Source organism: Brassica rapa, chromosome A03, assembly GCF_000309985.2.
Source record: "Brassica rapa cultivar Chiifu-401-42 chromosome A03, CAAS_Brap_v3.01, whole genome shotgun sequence".
NCBI lineage: Eukaryota > Viridiplantae > Streptophyta > Magnoliopsida > Brassicales > Brassicaceae > Brassica > Brassica rapa.
Genome location: NC_024797.2, coordinates 35,838,184 through 35,858,516, shown reverse-complemented (window position 1 = coordinate 35,858,516; position 20,333 = coordinate 35,838,184). Strand labels below are relative to the sequence as shown.

Sequence of the window (20,333 nt, the reverse complement as noted above, 5' to 3'; positions counted from 1 at the left end):
GAAACAAAAAGCGTCTCGATGAGGATTCAAAACAGAACCCAAAGGAGGACCTTTCTGAGGCCTTACCGGTCGCTACATAGCGAGTGGAGAATTGGCTTGAGCTCGGTCGCTACATAGTGACCGAGTCGTGTGCGTGCTCGGTCGCTACGTAGCGACGGAGGGGTGTGCGTGCTTGGTCGCTACGTAGTGACTGAGCGGTGTGCATGCTCGGTTGCTACGTAGCGACCGAGCAGCGTGTGCGTGCTCGGTCGCTACATAGCGACCGAGCGGTGTGCGTGCTTGGTCGCTATGTAGCGACCGAGCGGTGTGTGTGCTCGGTCGCTACGTAGCGACCGAGCGGTGTGCGTTTTTGGGAGAACGAGTTTTACCCTTCCGAAATGTTTTCGGAAAACGTGTTTTGGTAAAACCCTTACGTATTGAGATTTCTTTTGTTCGGTAATGAGCCAAACTTACGGGGTTTGATAAGATTTATCGTTTCCCTTCATTTTCAGAAAGAGAAATCGCGAGCTCATTTCATTGCACTTCCTGTTGGCGAAAAGTCGCGGCTAGGTTTTTTCAATTTTCTTTTAGGCACTATGGCGTTTGCGTAAGCGTTGGCCATAGGCGCAGTGGCGGCTGGGGTTGTCCTACCAGCGTTGTTGCGAACTGAGATTTTCTCTTTCGTATCTCCAGACATTGTTTTGATCAAGCGTTTTGAGGCCATGAGTAAGAGTAATCCGTAACCCCCCCCCCCCTCCTTCTAGCGCCAAACTGTGGGAACCGAAATTCGCACTGTCGATTTTCTTTTAAATTGGAAAACTAGGAAAACCCTAATTTCCCAGAGGTCCCGGATCTCTGCGAGAGCCAACGACAAGTGATCAAATATATGCGAAAATCATGAAAAGATAACAAACGAGTTTAGAGAAAACAGTGGATCTTATTTCGAGTCCGCGTAAGAGCGTTGCGATCATTACAAGAGATCATAAAAGCTTTGGCCGCAAAGGCTGTCTGCGAGTTACTTAGTTCTAGCGGCCTAATAGCTCAAACCTAGTTGAGTCGCAGCTCGATAACAAAAGACGAAATAGATACAGAAAAGGTTTTTGATTGATTTCGGACTGAACCTTGTTAAAGGCTGCCTACGTACCCCTTTCGAGGATCAAGCCGAACGTAGTTCAATTGATAGAGCTGGACAAGAGATCGAACTGCCTGGGTGAGTTCGTCTAGTAATTGAGTGCCAGTCATAGAAACCGAACTTGTCGAGAATAAAGCCTAAAGTTTCTAAGTGCAGAGAATTCCGAGTCTAAAAAGTCTGTTTTTGAACATGGGTTGTTGGTTATACCTTTGGCTGTTTTTTCTATTGAGTGTGGACTCTGAAGGATAATTATTGCCTAGAGTAGAAGAAGTACCATGTTCGTGGCCTGTACGGAAGAGAAATACGTGGTTCAACCATTGTATCAAAATCTGAAGAAACTGAATCTGAAGAACAAGATGGGTAATAATCCACTCAATCAACGAATCTCAATAAAGAAAAAGAAGAATCAACAAAACAACAACACTTCAATTCTGTGGAGAAGGGAAAAAAAGACAGACACACGGATGAGTTTATGGTGCTTACAATTGAAACAAAGATAGAGTTTCAAGACTCAGATTGGGTGTGAACACGAGAGAAGAGGACGATAAGAAGAAGTTGATAAGTTGGCGGTGCCGTTAGCGTTTGCTCAGAAGGGGGTGATATCGAAGCGGGCAAAGATAAGTGGCTGAGAAAGTAGAGAGATGTTGGAAGTGAAAGACTCCTTTTGAGAGGGAGAGTTTATTATGAAGTTGAATAAAGTGTTGTCGTTTAAGTATTAATAGAACTATGTCGTTTTGGAGATTGTATGCTACTTAACGGGAATCACATTCCTGTGTTTAGTTATCAAAGAATAATCATCAAATCTTATCTTCTTATCTCTATTCTTCTATTTCTCTCTCCCCCTTTCTTACAACTCGATAAACCCTAATCAGGGCTTATCATTGGTATCAGAGCCGACCATGCCGCTGAAGCAAGATTTCAACACAAATCGGATCTCTGCTTTAGAAGGTAGCGTCGCTAGTATCCTGGAGGAGCTGCGAGAAGCATCGAAGGCAAACGACAAGAGGTTCGTGGAAATGGAGAAACAAGCTGAAGAGTGTCACCTCCAGTCCATGCCGTCAAAGGAAAAGCCATCGGTCGAAGTTTAATTTTTTTCATCATAAACTTAAAATATTTATGAAAATAATTGAAAAAAAATGAATTTTAAAAATAATATCAAATAAATATTTGGTCGCCAGCGATACCGAAACGAACAACTCAGCGACAACCGCTGCGATCAACCTCACGACCTTCAAACGAAAGACTATCAGCGACACTATGTCGCAGTCGCTGGTCGCTGACTCTGGTCGCTGACGCTGGCGAACATGAAACGAACAGGGCCTATCTGGAACTGCAGGTAAAAGTTAGTTCCTAATTTCTCTCTCTCTAATTTTTCTCTTGAGTCAAAGTCTGCTTCCATCACAGGATCAGTGACCAAGATTGGATAGGCATCCATGAATCAAGACTTAACGGTGGTTGCCACCAAGCCCTGTTCCCTTCTTTTTGACCTATATCCAAAAATTCTTTGTGAAGCGATCCTTGAATATTTCCACCTCCAAGTGCCGTTAGAATTCTTTTTATTGGAATCTTCATGAATCAAGCATTAATGGTTTTAGCCACCAAGTCATGTTCAGATTCCTCCTAACCAGATCCTAAGTCCTAATAAAGTAATAAATTTCGGATTTTTAAAAAAAAAATCACTAGCTACTCTAGGGTCGAAATAGAGAGAGAAAATGTGATAAATGAATCTACACAAGACGTTACCTTCCAGACTTGTCTGAAGAATCCGATCCCATGTATACCAAGCCCCAAGACAAGCGATTATGTCAGGTTTAGTGTTGGAGGTCAGCTTTGGTTCCTTCAAACAATCAAGGCAAGTGTGTATAGTTGACAGGTTGATCCACTTTAGCATCTTAGTACCATCTGCAATCAGTAAATCTAGAATGGTGCTACAAAGTGGTTAGACATTCAAGTATAAATCAATGATAAGATCATAGTCCATTTAACATAGCTAAGCATAATTTTATTAAAATACTTTTATAAGAATCAGAATAAATTATGTCAATAAACCTCTCCCTAGACTTAAATTACACTGTCCCAGTGTAACAAAGTCGGAGTTATGGTGGAAAATAAATCATAAGTACTCAATGTAACAAGTTAGGAAGATAAACCTGACCGGAGTGGGAATCGATCGATGCGCATCGGTTTGCATTGATCGTCGTATGTGAATGTAGGTCGATCGATGTCGACGTCTCGTCCACAGTCGAGATGTTGGAAATCATCCTACTTGGGTCTTGCAATAAATCTGAAAGAATGAAAACGAAAGTCAATACTAATAACTAAGAAAACCAATTAAAATTACCTAATAGTGGGTTGCCTCCCACTTAGCGCTTTATTATAGTCATTTAGCTTGACTGTAGAATTATGTGGCTAGTTGGTGGAAAGACAGCTATTTCGTACACTGCTCCACAATGGCATGCTGCAATGTAGCCAAGTTCATTTCCAAGCTCCACGAGGTTGACATGTTGTCTCACAACTCGAACTGGGTCATAGTGGACGTCTGGATCTATTAGTGTTAGACACAATCTGTTGGTGTTCATATCACATACAGCTCCTACTGTAGCTAGGAAAGCTCTTCCAAGCAGAAGTGACGAGTTTCAGTTAAGCTTGATGTCCAGGACATGAAAATCTACTGGGACAAGGGCATTACCAATCTGCACCTCAAGGTCTCTTATGATGCCTCCTGAGCTTCTTTCTGAAAGGTCCACGAAGGTGAAAGATTCTGATGAGTGTTGGATATGGACTTTGTCCCCAACAAGGCCTATAAGATAATGGGCTTAGCCCATTTGAAAGGGGGTCACTAGGAAACCCTATACCTCTCGTTTCTATAAATAAGGAGCTAACCTCCTTTGAGAGGACTCTCTTGGAGTCTCTTGGACTCTCTTTTGGTCTCTCATCCATCTCTCTCTACTTCTAGAGAGAAAAACACCTCTCCACATGCTTTCACCTAAGCACTTGTGATCCTTTGCTGTAGAACTATGATTGGCTTGATCCTCTTTCGGGGTACGTAGGCAACCCTTCACCGGGTCTAACTATAATCATTAAACACCTTTTTTTATTCTCTTCGAGTCGTCTCCATCCGGCTCAAACTAAGCATGAAGACTTCTCCTAACCCCATCGACGAGTTGTTGGGGTCAAAAACGGTTATGACGGAATTACCACCCGAAAATCCTCGGAGATCGTATTTCCGAAAGAGATAGTAAAAAGAAAGATGTAACTTTCGTAAAATATAACCAAACACGAAGTTTTTACGAAGAAGTATCCTTGAAGATTCAAACCAAACAAACCGAGCTCGGTCGTTGCGTAATTACCACGCGTACACGCCGTCCGGTCTCTACGTAGCAACCAAGTCCGGGCCGATATTGGCCGCTACATAGAGACCGAACGTCCGACCCACTCCGTCGCTACGTAGCGACCGAGCCCGAGCCAAGCTCGGTCGCTATGTAGCGACCGAGCGTCCGTCTCGCTCGGTCGCTACGTAGCGACCGAGCGCTCGTCCCGCTCGGTTGCTACATAGCGACCGAGCTCGAGCCAAAGCTCGGTCGCTACGTAGCGACCGAGCTCAAGCCAAAGCTCGGTCGCTACGTAGCGACCGAGCGCTCGTCCCGCTCGGTCGCTACGTAGCGACCAGGCTCGAGCCAAAGTTCGGTCGCTACGTAGCGACCGAGCTCTTCCGAGAACATCGATACGACACCAATCCATGCATTCTCGTCAAACCTTCAAATGTTATCTCCCGAAGACCGTAGCAAGCTCAGTCCATGCTTTCCGCTATTCTAACTCATCGACCAAACTTCGCGGAATAGAAACCGCGGAAAAGTTCATTCTTTATCAAAAGAAATCGTAGCAAACGTGTCGAGTCGAAAGACGGCCCAAAGGGACCTAAAACACGACTCGAGGCCCATCCTACGATTTCTTAACCAAAAGCCCGTAAACCGCAGAACGGTTTACGCTTGGTCCACAAGGAAGGATAATGTCAAGTTTCCGCGGATAAATACGGAAGTTTTGAAGATAATTGTGAAGATCGGGAAAAATAGAATATCTCCATTTTTATGCTATGACGCTTAAGGGCAGAAGAGTAAAAGCGTAAACCGACCTTGGAGCTAGTATATAAAGAGTCCTAGGCGAGGAGCATGAGGATAGAACTTTTTCAGAGCAAACTTAGCACTTAGAGCAATTTAGGCAATTTTTTCGTTTTTGTTATTTCGAGCTGCGACTCAATTAGGTTTAGCCGTCTTAGGGTTACTAGAACTAGGATTCTCGCCGACAGCTCTCGAGCCCAGGCTTATACCTTGTTGTAAACGCTCATACGCAAATTCGGAATAAGATCTTCTTTGCTCTCTTTTTCGATTTCTTATTCTTTATCGTTGTTATTCTCGTGTTCTGATTGCTTGACGTGTGGTAATTAGCAGATATCCGGGTCCTTATTTAAACGGAAATCGAGTGCGAATTTTGGTTCCCACAGTTTGGCGCTAGAAGGAGGGGGGGGGGTACGGATCAATCTAATCCGCAAAAGCCACATCACTCTCAATCAAACATGTCAGCTAACGACGTGGATAACGTGCAAACTCCTCTTAACGGAGGCAGCGGCACCGATCTCCACACTACAGTAACGGACGTATCCGCGGCCAACGCACAAGCCAACGCCGCGACGCTTGAGGAGTTTAAAAAGATGTTTGCCATCTATGAGAAAAGGTCGAAAGAACAGGATAAGCTCGTGAATACCTTGACCAAACGGGTTGAAACCTTAACGGCAAGGACCCAAGCAATCCATCCCCGCGGAACCACCAAAATACGCGGGAAAAGGCTCGACTTTGCTACCCCACTCGACAGATCAGGAGTCGCGCGGGAACGACCGTCCGGTCAAAACCCTAGAGAGAAATCTCCCATCGAAAAGGGGAACCCTGAAAGTCTTCCGCCCCCTGCAAAGGACTCGGAGGATAACGAAGCCGAACGCATTGACCTGGATCCTAGCGATGTCTCCAACGACACCGACGAGGACGTCGACAGACATCCAAGAAGGACCAGGAGCCGATCTGCTCGGGAAGGCTCCCCGTTCGAAAAACCAATGACGGAAGAAGAAGAAATCGCCTATTGGAACGAACAGGAGAACCTGGCTGAAAGGCAAACCGAGCTCACTCGCAGTAAACGCCGACAGGCTCGGAAATCTACTGACGAGACATCGGAAATCCGCGATCTTCGCGACTACATCACCAAGACTGCGGCAGAAGTGAGGGCCGTAAAGTCTCAAATCCATCATGCTACTAGTGCTGCCCCCGAGATCGATCGACTGCTGGAAGGAGCTCGAAGGACCCCCTTTACCAGTCGCATTTCGGACATGAGGGTGTCCGATCCGGGAAAAATCAAAGTACCGAAGTACGATGGTACAGCCGATCCAAAAGAGCACCTTCAGGCTTTCCACATCGCGATGGGAAGAGCAAGACTGAAGGACGGCGAAAAAGATGCCGGCTATTGCCGCCTGTTCGTCGAAAATCTTGAAGGAGCAGCGCTCGAATGGTTCGCACGCCTTCGACGCAACACCATCGGGAGTTTCCGACAGCTCGCATCGGAATTTCTCAAACAGTATTCTGTATTCATAGACATAGAAACTTCCGATGTTGATCTCTGGAGTCTCTCCTAGAGGGAAGACGAACCCCTCCGTGAGTTTATCAGTCGGTTCAAGCTGATAATGTCCAGGGTCAGCGGGATAAGCGACAAGGTGGCCATCGACGCGCTGAGAAAGACGCTCTGGTACAAGTCGAAATTCAGAAAGTGGATAACTCTCGACAAACTGCGAACGATCCAGGATGCCCTCCACAAAGCGACGTACTACATCATAGTCGAGGAAGAAACTAAAGTCTTATCGCAAAAACATAAGGCGGTAAGACCATCCTCGAAAGACGTGGATCCGAAAAGGAAAAAGAAGAACTCTCGTAATGACAAGTACGTCCATCACGAGGGGGAAGATCTCCAGGGGGCGCATAAATATGCGATCAATTCGGATCAGGGTCGGACCACTGGCAACACATGGACTCGCAATCAAGGCTATGACGAAAACACCTTCTGCGAGTTCCACCAATCCCGAGGACATTCCACAATCAACTGCAAAGTCTTGGGAGCAAGACTGGCCGCGAAGCTACTCGCTGGAGAGCTCTCGGAAGTAACTAGCGTCAAGGATCTCATCCTCGATTATGCTCGCCCTCCAAAGACGGACAGAAATCCGTCCGCTGAAAAATCCCCTCAACGAAACCACCCTGGGGATAAACGCGGTAGGAGGCCGGACGACAAGGGGAACGATAACAATCGTCGCAGAGTCAATATGATCATCGGAGGATCACAATACTGCGGCGATACTGTGTCGGCCATCAAGACTTACCAACGGAAGTCAGAGTCGAGTGCAAAATTGCCTACATGGTTTCCTCCCCGAGATGGCCAAAATTGCTCGATCACCTTCACAAAGGAAGAAGCCGGCGGCATCGATCAACCTCACTGCGACCCGCTCGTCATAGATCTCGTCATACGAGACTTAGAAGTCGGAAGGGTACTCGTCGAAACGGGAAGCACGGTCAACGTAATCTTCCGCGACACTCTCAAGCGGATGAGCATCGAACTCAGAGAAGTAATTCTGACACCAAAACCACTCACAGGTTTTTCAGGCGAAGTATCGATGACTCTTGGATCGATCCAGTTGCCAGTCATGGCCAAGGAGATCACGAAAATCGTCGAGTTCGCGGTAGTCGATCATCCCGCTATCTACAACGTGATCATGGGAACCCCATGGCTCAACGCCATGCAGGCAGTTCCGTCGACCTACCACCTGGGTCTGAAATTCCCAACCCCAAGCGGAGTCGCGGCTATCTGGAGATGCCAAAAACAGTCGCGGCTATGCTTCCTCGCAGAGCACAAGTTAAGGTAAATCACGACTTCTGCAACTGCAAACGGCAAACACACGAAGATAGATCGATCTTCGGCCAAAAACGCCCCAGAAAAAGATGAATTAAAATTGTCTACCAACACAAACGTATCGGACGTCGAAGCTCGACACGAGTCTGAAGCCCACGCTACAACTCAACCGGAACATACGGAAAATAGCTTTGACCCAGCCACGATAGACATGGTCAAGGCGGACACCGCGACATCTACCGCCGAGTAAGAACACTCGCGGCATGAAACAGAACTACGAGATGGCTTGATCCTCGAAAGGGGTACGTAGGCAGCTCGTCAAAAGACGAGTTCAGCTATCCCCCTCTCTAAAAGGGGGGGGGGGGAGTGGGTGCGTATACTCGGATACTCCCACTTAGAAAAATCGCCATTATTGTAATCGAGTTTTTAGAAACTTCAAAATTTTTTACTACAATATACGTTGTCCTTTTTATCGAAAACGTTTACGCTTCAGTAAAACACAAAAGAAACTTTCAGGACACACCTGGAAACATTAAGACTCTTGTCTGCGGCCTCATCCGGCCCAAAAATCGTAAAAATTATCATTGTTCAAACATTCAAAGATACATGTACAATCCTCGAAATAACTGCGAGACGTCGCAAAAGTTAAAATTTGAGGATAATACTAACAAATTGTCCAAACGCGACCACCAAAACCTTACACCCCGTTCGTCGATTGGCCCCGACAAACACGCTAGCCGTCTTAAACAAACGCAATTCGATCACTCTTTTGATCTTCAAAAAGTCCAGCACAAGGACAAAAGCGCGCTACAATAAAAAACCCGAAATTTTGGTTTAGCACTTCCAGTTGACTCTGAGAAGATGCTCGAGTCGTACCATACAAGTCATATAAGCCGAGAACATATCGCGGACTTTAAATCGGCACGAGTCAGGAAGAAATCGCAACAGGAAAAACGATAGCCGGCTAGTCACCGCACAAACCTTAACCGAAAGTAAACCTAGGTCTTGCCCTAAACCCAACGCTCTGGTCTCAAACATCTCAAGGCATGATATCTAAAAGATACGAGATCCTAAACCATGTCTCTCCGTTCGTATCTCAATGTTCTCGAAAATCGTAAAGATAGGTAATTCTTACGAAAATCACGAACGAACCAACAGATTGAACGTCTCATCGGAATTAAATATGAGACGACAACTCATATTTACTTCGAACTACTCAGGAAAATTCGAAAAACGAAACATTCATCATATAAATAACTACGTAAAGCGGTAAGGGGATTCAAAGCCACCAACGGCCAGTCCCGATAAGCAATAAAAACGGCCAAAACAGGTCCGTACAAATCTCTCGGCCACACTCGGCCAAAAACATAAAACAGAAAGACTAGCATCTTTCTTTCATCTTTCCTCGATAGAAAAGTAAAGATAGCTTTTTAAGAAGGATTTAACAATAATTGGCCGACATGCATCACGCGTCTAATACCTTGCAAACCCATAATAAAAAAATAGTACAGTGTTGAAGAGTTTTGAATTTGTATATGTAAATAAAGTGTAGCAGAATGGCAAAGATGATGCAAAAAAAATCATCAAATGAGCAGAACTGTAATAGCATGCCAATGGACTGGTTCTCATTTAACTCATTTGATGATTAAAACAAATGCACTGTTGATTCTGTTTCACTTTATTTGTAAATTCATTATCAAGCTTTTAATCCAAACATTCAGTTTAAGTGGGATCCATTTGTTTATTTCTTGATTAACAGAAAATCTTCCCTGAAGTTATACTTGATGAGCGTCGCCATAACCAACGAAGTTGAAAACACGAACTCTTACCAGACATTAGCGTGACGACCATTCGCATTAGCAAGAAGGTTTTCACCGCAAATAAACACCAGTCATTGCCAGAGAAATATTGAAGACTGAGATGAGAAGATGAAGGCTTGAACTCAGGCAAACCATGGACATGTACAGCTCAGCGTCCAGAGAAGCACTTAATACAAAAGGGCTATTAGAAATATAGATGTCAGCAGATATAGTTGATGATGAGTAAGCTCAGCTTGCTCCGTCTAAAACTTTATGACTCCCATGTTTCTCTTGAAAAATTAGCATAACCTGTGTAAGAACCTCGAAGATTTGAGGAAGTTAGGAGTGCTGAAGCGACAGTCCTAGCTTTTCCAAAGATGGAGAAGGCCAAGTGTAGAGCTACAATGGAATCAAGTGTGAAAGCGCAGATGATGGCAGAACTAGAAGGAAGCAAGCAGAAATGAAAGAAAGAAGGGAATCACAGGAGAAATATGGTGGTTGAATTCTTTGGTACATAACGATGTCTGGTACAAAATATACACTTGATCACACCCCTAATGCTGCTCAGGACATCCTCACAGGTTTCTTCATGTCCTGCATATGGGGTATTTGGTGTATGAGTTCATGGAAAATGGAAAATGGGAGCCTAGAGGAAAGACTTTCAGAATAAATTACCTTACGTGAAATACATGATACAATTACAAATCATTAAATCAATATTAGATAAAACTCACACGACGTAACACATTTCCTATAACATATCTTCTCGACAAATGACATCTGCTAACCTAATAAAAGTAATCAGAGCGTTGACACATTTGAAAAGAAATTCGTCCAACCACACCTCTTATTTAGTTATAAACAATTAGATCTAATAAAAAATATTAAAAATAATGTTACACTATTAATAAAGCTGAATCCTTCATTTTCCTGATGAAAATTTCATCAATAGAATTTGTCTAAAAAATTAACACTACAATTTGTAAAAGTTTATTAAATATTCCACATTTTCATCATATTATAGGTTTAAACCAAATTTATTAATAGAATATTTAATAATCCAGAATTTGTTTTTGATCAATTTTTTAATCTAGCAGAACATTTGACATCAATTTAAAATAATATTTTCGCACATAATTAATAATTTTATTATATAATTGTTGTCCAAGTGAAGGAGATATAGCTGAGAGAAACAGCAAAGAGGCTTGAGAGGAAGAGAGGGCAAGTGGTTCCGAAATGGTGAGGATGAGATTAAGCAAGAGAAAATCTAGAGAAAAACAAAAAGAGACCAAAGGAACTACAGAAAAAAACTAGGAAAATGCCTCAATCAGCAATTGAGAATCAGTCTATAAGGGTTTTCATTTATTCATATCAGTCTATGGTTTTATCAACAAGAAGACAGAGTGTGTTTTAAGTATAGCTAATTAGAGATGCACATGAATATATTCTCTTTTGATGCTGCACACTAGCTAATTTTAGTTTCCTTGGTTTTTAATTACATGCACCAATCTCAAAAGAATCATATGAACACAATCCCATAAATTTAGAACTGAATTTTAAAAATAAATTTGGCAAAATATTCAGTCATATGTTTATTTAAATATTGATAATTAATATTATGTTTTGATTCTTTTTTTAAACAAATAATTTCCTATTGTAGTGAATTATATTTTCAATTAAATTAGTAATTTTAAAATAAAATATGTAAAATAAATAAAAATACTTGTACATTCAATATATACAAAATATAAAATAATAAATGTTTTGAGTGTTAAACCTAATCACAACAATAAAACTCAAATTTACTTACTATATATATAAAAAAAAAGTCAATCAAACATTTAAAAAAATGTATACCATTCCAGTCTTGAAAATCGTGTCATGCTAATACAAACTTAAAATCTCTATAAAGACTAATAAAAAATAAAATATAAAGAATTTTAGTTAAGATATATACGAAGATGATATAAAATACAATAGTGGGGAAGGTACGGAGTCCTCGGGTTCCTTGTTCCCTGCTTGTTCTGCCCCCATTGCTCCATCGGGTTTTCAGCTTGGCCCTTCTTCGGAAGGGCGAGTCATTGGAAGTACAGGAGCTCACAAGTCGCAGAGGAGACGTCCTCAGGCATGGAAACGAAGAGGCACCTTTTTGCTAAGAATCTTGATGGTTGTATATGATAAGAATCTTGATTAGCATTGGAAGCCAGGGGGAACCTTTTTGCTACAAACATTGAGCAGCAGACTGAGAGAGATCGGGATGTTCAAGTTGTTCCCAAGGATATTAGCCTTGAGCGCGGTGCAAAGACAAGCAGCAGCCTCAAGATCAGCCAGTCCTTTTATAAGTGTGCAACATGGCTCGACCGGTGGTTGGCCAAGGGTAACGTTGAGTAGACCGTTGAGAACGTTGGCGCAGACTCCAAGCTTAAGGGCGTCTCTAGGGCATTTGGCTGTGGCAGGGCTAGGGCTTGGGGTTGGTTTAGGTTCAGGGTTAGGTTTTGGCTTGGGAAAAGGGCAACCGCAGTTACCGCAGGCTGAGATTGTTGTGAAGAAGAGGATGTTGAGAATCAAGAAAATGGCTAAAGAGCTTGTGGTTCTTGAACTCATTGTTAAATTCCTCTTTTTGCTTCCAAAGGGACTTTGGTGTGTGTAAATTGGAATGAGGAGAAAATGGAGGGTTCGAGATGGCTTTTATAATAGTTCGAAGGATGGGCCAAGATATTGTATGACGACCTAATATGGTGATTTTTATTAGAATATTCGTGAAGTTCTAAATCTTCAGTTTATACTTCTTGTAGATTACAGATAAAAAGAGGTTGTGTTTTATTATAACGTCTTTAATTTATTTATTTTGCAAATAACTGTTCGTAAATACAAAATGATTGCACATAATTATTTTTTGTAGCAAAAGTTTCATACAATTTTACTGGATAAGTAGTGATCATTAATCAGTAGACTTAGCTAAAGTTTCTAAGTGCAGAGAATTCCGAGTCTAAAAATTTGCATTTTTTTACTTCTCGCCTAAGACTCCTTATATACTCGCTTCAAGGTTGGTTTACGCTTTTACTCTTCTGCCCTTAAGCCGTCATAGCATAAAATGGAGATATTCCATTTTTTCCGATCTTCGTAATTATCTTCAAAATTCCGTATTTATCCGCAGAAACTTGACATTTATCTTCCTTTGCGAACCAAGCGTAAACCATCCTACGGTTTACGGGCTTTTGGTTAAGAAATCGTAAGATGGGCCTCGAGTCGTGTCTTAGGTCCCTTTGGGCCGTATTCCGACTCGAAACGTTTATTGCGACTTCTTTATAAAGAACGGAATTTCCGCGGTTTTTACCGCAAAGTTTGATCGATGATTTAGAATGGCGGAAAACATGAACTGAGTTCGCTACGGTCTTCGGGAGATATCATCGAAGGATAGAAGAGAATGCATGGACTGGTGTCGTATCGACGTTTCGGAAGAGCTCGGTCGCTACGTAGCGACCGGGCGGGAGTAGCGACCGAGCGTCCGTCTCGAGCTCGGTCGCTACGTAGCGACCGAGCTTGGCTCGAGCTCGGTCGCTAGAGCGGAACGGACGTTCGGTCGCTACGTAGCGACTTGACAGCGTGTATGTGCGGAAGTTGCACGATGACCGAGTTTGGTTTGTCCGCGGTCCGATTTCCATACTCGAGCTTGTCCGCGGCCAATTTGGATACATGTTTGTTGCCTTCGGACAATCGGTATTTAGTTGTTCGATTGAGATTTGAACAAGATTTTCCCGCAAGGCTCTTCGTAAAGATATCTTTACGAAGATTACTTTTCGTAAAAACGTTCATGCTGATTTTTATGGACTTTCAGACATTGATTCCGTCGTGATCGATTTTGACCCCAACAGATTATTTTATTTGTATTTTATATATAAACTTAAATTCTTTTGAATTTAAATAAAATTTCATATTATATTAAATACTGTATAGAAAAAATATAGAAAATTGATATCAAATAAATTTTATAATTAAAAATTTATCAAAATATATCATACAATTAAATAAATAAATTAAAGAAATTTTATCAAAAATTCATAACACAAAAATTGAACTACCTACAAGTTAATTAAATAATGTCTTATACAATTACATATTTAATAAACAAAAATAGAATAATTTTATATACATATATATATATATATATATATTTATTTATAAATATTCAAATATACTAAAATAGCTTATATCTTATTAAAACAGAAACATTCCTATTGGATCCAACTTTTTTGTATGATTTTAGCCCAAAATATAGAATTGCTAAGGTGATAAATATCCTTCAAAGAATTGTTATTAATTCTTGTGTTCTAAAGTAGCTAACTAGAACTTTGAACTTAGGATAGTGGACAACTACGACGGTATGTTCTGCACCAAAATAGATTCTCTCGAGCTAGGATTGTTTAGAAATAAGCGACATCTAATTTAGACACTACTAGTAAACCTATCAATCAACTTGCTAAAGGCTTTCGTAGAGAACATCGATCGACGCTCTTACCATAGCATCGATCATCCATATCAACAAGCGACATCTAAGATATTGGACTTAGTCAATAGGATTGATTCAACAGCGAAAACTAGAGTACTTTCTCATAAGAAGTCGAGTTCTAGAATTGACAACCTAAGTATTCTATACATGTATAATCATGATTACGTGAAACCTTAGATTTAGCGCTTTTCTTTAATTGTTTACAAACCTCAGACCAATCAACTGAACAGCTACCTTGTTCGCCCTGCTTATTTACTATTCTAATAATTTATCAAGCTTAATCACTGTTGATTAGGATCTATTTGGTGTTCTAGCTCCTTGTGGATTTGATCCGTAATACTACAGCTGAACCTCTTATTTGAAAGAGTAAAAGTTACTATTTAGAGTGATATCACTTGGAAAGGAGTTAGTAAAACACTTTATCTATGTAAAGATAAACCTTCGTTATTATCCTCATATAATATTTTAAGAAATAAATAAAACATTGTACTTGTATATATTATTCTCTGTATAAGACTCATCTTGTACTTTCAAGAGAGCGCAGATTATTCTACACCGGAGCTTTTTAGCCAAGGATATTTCTTAAAAAATATGAAACCTTGAGCCAATTCTGTATTCTGACCCAAACCGTCAATTTTGTTAATCTGTATTTCAACCCCCATATGTTAATGCTTTTTCAAAGAACTTAGGGTATGACTGGTTTTCTCGCTACCACCTGCAGACACAACTTTTGTGGTTGGTAGTGGTTGTTGGTGTTTTGCAACAATCACCCAAGCCGCTCTAAACCGTTTCAAACCGCTCTAAGCCGTTTCAAACCGCTCTAAACCTCATAAATTCAAAAGCTTGTTCCAGTTAGCGTTTGCGGTTGCGGGCGGTTACAGGAGGATAATGTTTTGTTTTTTTTTAAACAATATAAATACAAAAATAAAAATATTCAATAAAAATCTTAAATTGGAATTATAAAATACTAAAATATATCTATTATATTTTAATTAATATTACAAAATTTTAAAATAAAAATATTTTCTATAATTTTTAAAAATTTAAAACTATAAATTTCTAATATATTTTTTATATTTATTATAATATTATGATTTTTGATATTTTTATAGTTATATAAAATTTAAATATTGTTAATTATTTAACCGATAATGCATTTGGTAGGTAACCAGTCATAAGTATCCCGCAAACTCACCAATTTCTAACCGCAGAATCAGTCGAATAAATCTCATAAAATCACTAGAAACTGCAACCAGCCGCATATGCAAACTCCCGCAACCGCAATTGCTGCGTTTGAACCAGTCAGGCTTTTAATAAACAGTCCCAATCGCGATATTCAACCTCCATACATAAATGTTTTTGTTATTATCAATTCCATAGTGATTCTCAATCTCCATCATTTAACACATTATTCAGGTTACGTGATAGAGATATTGCTAATCCTCTTTTGCCCATCACAAAACAATTCAAAATAAGATGAGATAATGAGAAACATATTTTGAGGTTTCCTTACGTAGATCATTGTACACGTGTCAAGTAGATGATAAATGATTTATCCAATTGACAGATTGTGTTCTTGTGTCTCAAAAGCATTTACCAATTCTGTACACAAATCTTTTATGTGGAAGTTATTTTAATATCAGCTCACTATTATAATAGTTATTATATGTGAGTAGTGGCGATCTATAATATTAAAACATAAATAATATTTAGAATTAATTTTGACTTATATACACAATAGAAAATTATAATATTTATGATTAAATAAAATAACTGACGATATTTTTATACAGTTTTTTCGAATTTGAATCTAATATGATCTTATTTTATAAATATAAATATACGATCTTTTAAATGTTACAAATTTATAAATTTCTAAAATAATTTAATAATTATTATGCATTAAGATTAATCTAATTTTGACTTATAGACACACTATAAATTTAATAATATATTTCTTCGCGGTTGCCTTTGGCAAAAGCAATCTATAACAGGACATAACATGATTTGGTAGTGCCATAACTACTGATATGATGATTACCTCCTTTCCTTCTTTTGAAAAGAATTTGAAAGTCCACCCATTTATCCTATTTGCCAGCCGTTCATGTACAAAACTGAAAACTTATATCTTTGATCCGCCAATATTCTCTGGCAGTTCCAGATAAGATCCATTCCTACTAGATTTTGTATACCCAATATGTCTCTCATGTCTTGTCTCTTAGATTCCTCAATCTTGTGTCCAAATTGGATCGAAGATTTTTGAAAATTAATAAGTTGGCCAAAAACCTCCTCATACTCTTTTAAAATCCGTAGTATTGTTTGACACTCCTCTCTTTGTGCCTTGCAGAAGAAAAGACTATTATCTGCAAAAAGTAAATGAAAGATCGGGGGCATGCTCTGGTCACTTTCATACCTGTTATTTGTTTCTCTCTTTCTGCCTTTTTGATATTTGTTATTAAAGCTTTAGTACACATAATAATAAGATATGGGGATAATGGATCCCCTTGCCTTAAACCTCTATTTGGAATTATGAGCCCCCTCGGTTGACCATTAAGTAACACCCGATATTGCACCAACGATATGCACTCCCTCATTAGTTTAATCCAATGAGGATCGAAACCCATTTTCTGCAGTAAAGCATAGATAAAACTCTATTCCACTCTATCATACGCCTTACTCATGTCCGTTTTGATTGCCATATATTTTCCTTTGCATACCTTATTGGTGTGCAACCCATGAAACATCTCCTGTGCTATTAGAATATTATCAGAAATTAACCTTCCTGCCACAAATGCCGATTGAGTTTCCGAAATAAGAGAGGGAAGACAAGATTTCAGGTGTTGGCACAAAACCTTGGAGATAATCTTATATCCTACATTGCATTGCATAAGAAATTAACCGCTGCAGTAGCTCAATTTTGGTGGAGTTCAGAGGGGAATACAAAAGGCATGCATTGAAAATCATGGGACAAAATTTGTGTCAGCAAGGAGGAGGGGGGATTGGGTTTTAAGGACATAACAGATTTTAATACGGAAATGCTCGGCAAGCAGTTATGGCGCCTGATAGACAAGCCAAACACCTTATTTGCACGTGTTTTTAAAGGTCAGTATTACAGGAATGCATCACCCCTGGAGCCGATTCGCTCATATTCCCCATCTTATGGTTGGCGGAGTATTATTTCAGCTAGATCTCTGGTAAGCAAAGGAGTCATCAAAAAGGTGGGACCAGGATCATCCATCTCTGTATGGAATGATCCTTGGCTCCCAACCATCCGCCCGAGACCAGCAACTAAAAATTTGCACGATAACTATCTGGACCTTACAGTGGACTCTTTAATAGATCCTACTTCGCGAACTTGGAACTCGCAGGCTCTTCGGCTTTTAGTGGATCCCCAGGATGTGAAAATAATTGAAAGTATACCTTTGAGTCAGATTCAGGGTACAGATAAAGATGGATGGCATTTCACAAACAAAGGGAGATACACGGTTAAATCAGGTTACCAGGTGGAACGGGCTTACCCAGATAGGGAAAGACCATTGACAGTGTTTGGCCCCACAATGGACGTTTTGAAATCACTTTGTTGGACTATACGATGTCCACCAAAGTTAAAATATTTTTTGTGGCAGTTGGTTTCAGGGTGTATAACGGTTAAAAAGAATTTGAATGCGAGAAGAATAAAAGGGGATATGTGTTGTGCGAGATGTGGAAATCCCGAGGAATCAATAAACCATGTGTTTTTTTAGTGTCCTCCAGCAATTCAAGTGTGGGCTCTCTCCAAAATACCATTAAATTCGGCTATCTTTCAAACAAGCTCGCTTTTCACAAATATAGATCACCTATTTTCGAGAGTTATCCCAAAAATGGATGATCACCAATTTGCATTGATTCTATGGTATATCTGGAAAGGCAGAAATAATAAAGTATTTAGTAATATTGATATAGACCCTAGGGATACTCTTAATTTGGCAGAGGTCGAATCGACTCTATGAGCGGAGGCACAAATTCTGCATACAAAGGTGGTACCAAACATAGAAGTGAAGACTTTACAATCAATACCAGGTCGATGGTGTTTTTTGGATGCCTCCTGGAAAGAATGTGATCCAATGGCCGGACAAGGTTGGTATAGCACTTTAGAAGGTTTTGACGGTTTGATGGGTGCAAGGAATGTTAGGGCTCCTCTGTCTCCCCTTCACGCATGGAAGCACTACTTTGGGCTATGGAATGTATGAGAAACTTACGTCAATTTCAGGTTACATTTGCAACGGATTGTTCCCAATTGGTAAAGATGGTTTCGGAACCAAGAGGAATAGCCAGCTTTTGAAGCTTACTTGGCATATTTCACGATTTTGAAGGCTAGTTTTCACAGCTCACAAATCATTCATATCTCGCGGACGCAAAATAAAAAGGCGGACAGCCTAGCACGGAGTGCCAAGAGACAGCCGTCTTTCGTTGTCCATATGGATGCGGAGTTACCTTTTTGGTTTTCAGAGACTATATGAGTCTATTTGTTGTTGTCAAGAAATTTTTTTTTTAATAATATATAAATTCATAGCACTATTATATATTAAATTACATCAGAACTATTATTAAATAATTCAATATATTAATTAATTTATAAATTATGAAAGTAAACTAAAGTACATATAAACATAAAATAATGAAAATTGCTAAATTTTAGAGTATTATTTAATTATAAAATATATTACAAAACTAAGTATTAAATAAATGACAACTAATTATAATTTATAAAATATTTTATAATTTATGTACTAAAATTAGATTAATATATATTTATATGATAAAAATAAAATATTAAAATAAAATAATAATTATTTTTATATTATTTATAATATAATGAAAACGAGTTATGGCTGGTATTTTTACACTTATAATTTTTACAGATTATTCCAACAATCATGAAATATCTGAATCAATATGAAATAATTTTAACAAACAAATTAATTCATTAAAATTTATGAAACAATTGACCAGTGCAAGGACTTTTTAAAATATCTTACTCCAATTTAATTTTAATTTGTTAAAATAAAGTAAAACAAATGTGAAACACACCAAATAAATGAATTGTTATATTTTGATTATTATATAATTATATTTATACAAAACTATAAGGGGAATTTGCCAAATATGACTCAAAACTTCATTTTGATTGCAAAAGTATACTCAAACTTGTATCAAATGCAAAAGTAACCTAAAGCCTTGTAAAATTACAGCCAGCCCCTTGTGACCAAACAAAAAAACAGAACTCATTTTTACGAATATATCCCGCTAAGTCTTCTGAGTCTTCTGAAATTCTGTACGTCGACACGGCATCCTTGGAAGTCATCTCGTATAGTTGATCTTAAAAATAATTTATAAATTTTGTATAAAATATTTTGACAAGCGAAAAATTAAAATCATGTAATTATAAACAATTTTAAGTGATATAAATTAAGATATAATAAAATTGAATTGTTTTCAACATAGATGAGTGAAAGTAGTGAATCATGATATTCTTTGATCCAGGGTTTGGAAACATATGTTGTAGTATTGTATGTATTCTTAGAGTTAGGTTTTGGAAAGCTTAAATGCTTTTTTGAAAAATTAAGTTTTTTACCTACATGTGATTATTTATGTGTATGGTAAACACTTTTTAAGTTTAATTTGATTTTATGAAGTGTTTAGATAGTTAATTTAGTTTTTTTTTTGACAACAATAACTATAACTAGGTAAATAAACCACCCGATTCAGAGAACCAAATCGGTGGGGTAGAATCGACATAAAGCATAGCTGAAGGAAAACTCCTCGCACCACGTGCAAGCTCGTCCGCCAAGGTGTTTTGTGCTCTTGGTATATGTCTGATCCGGAATTCGGGGAAGAAAGTCTTACTGCGGTTGAATTCTTCCAAATGTGCAGAGAAAGCTGGCCATTCTACAGGTGTCGATACCATCTTCACCAATTGAGAACAGTCTGTCGC

At 39.3% G+C, this 20,333-nt stretch overlaps 1 protein-coding gene across 1 annotated transcript; it reads right to left on the bottom strand.

Moving 5' to 3' along the window:
- Nucleotides 1-9,695: 9,695 nt before the first annotated feature.
- Nucleotides 9,696-12,529, bottom strand: LOC103848198 (14 kDa proline-rich protein DC2.15). The gene has a single exon (XM_033287692.1). It carries the CDS (start codon nucleotides 12,451-12,453, stop codon nucleotides 12,040-12,042), a length of 414 nt encoding a protein of 137 aa, XP_033143583.1. The 5' UTR covers nucleotides 12,454-12,529; the 3' UTR covers nucleotides 9,696-12,039.
- Nucleotides 12,530-20,333: the final 7,804 nt, after the last annotated feature.

Excerpts from the sequence above, each read along its gene's own strand:
- LOC103848198 (XM_033287692.1), bottom strand. The coding sequence starts at position 12,453 with ATGAGTTCAAGAACCACAAGCTCTTTAGCCATTTTCTTGATTCTCAAC.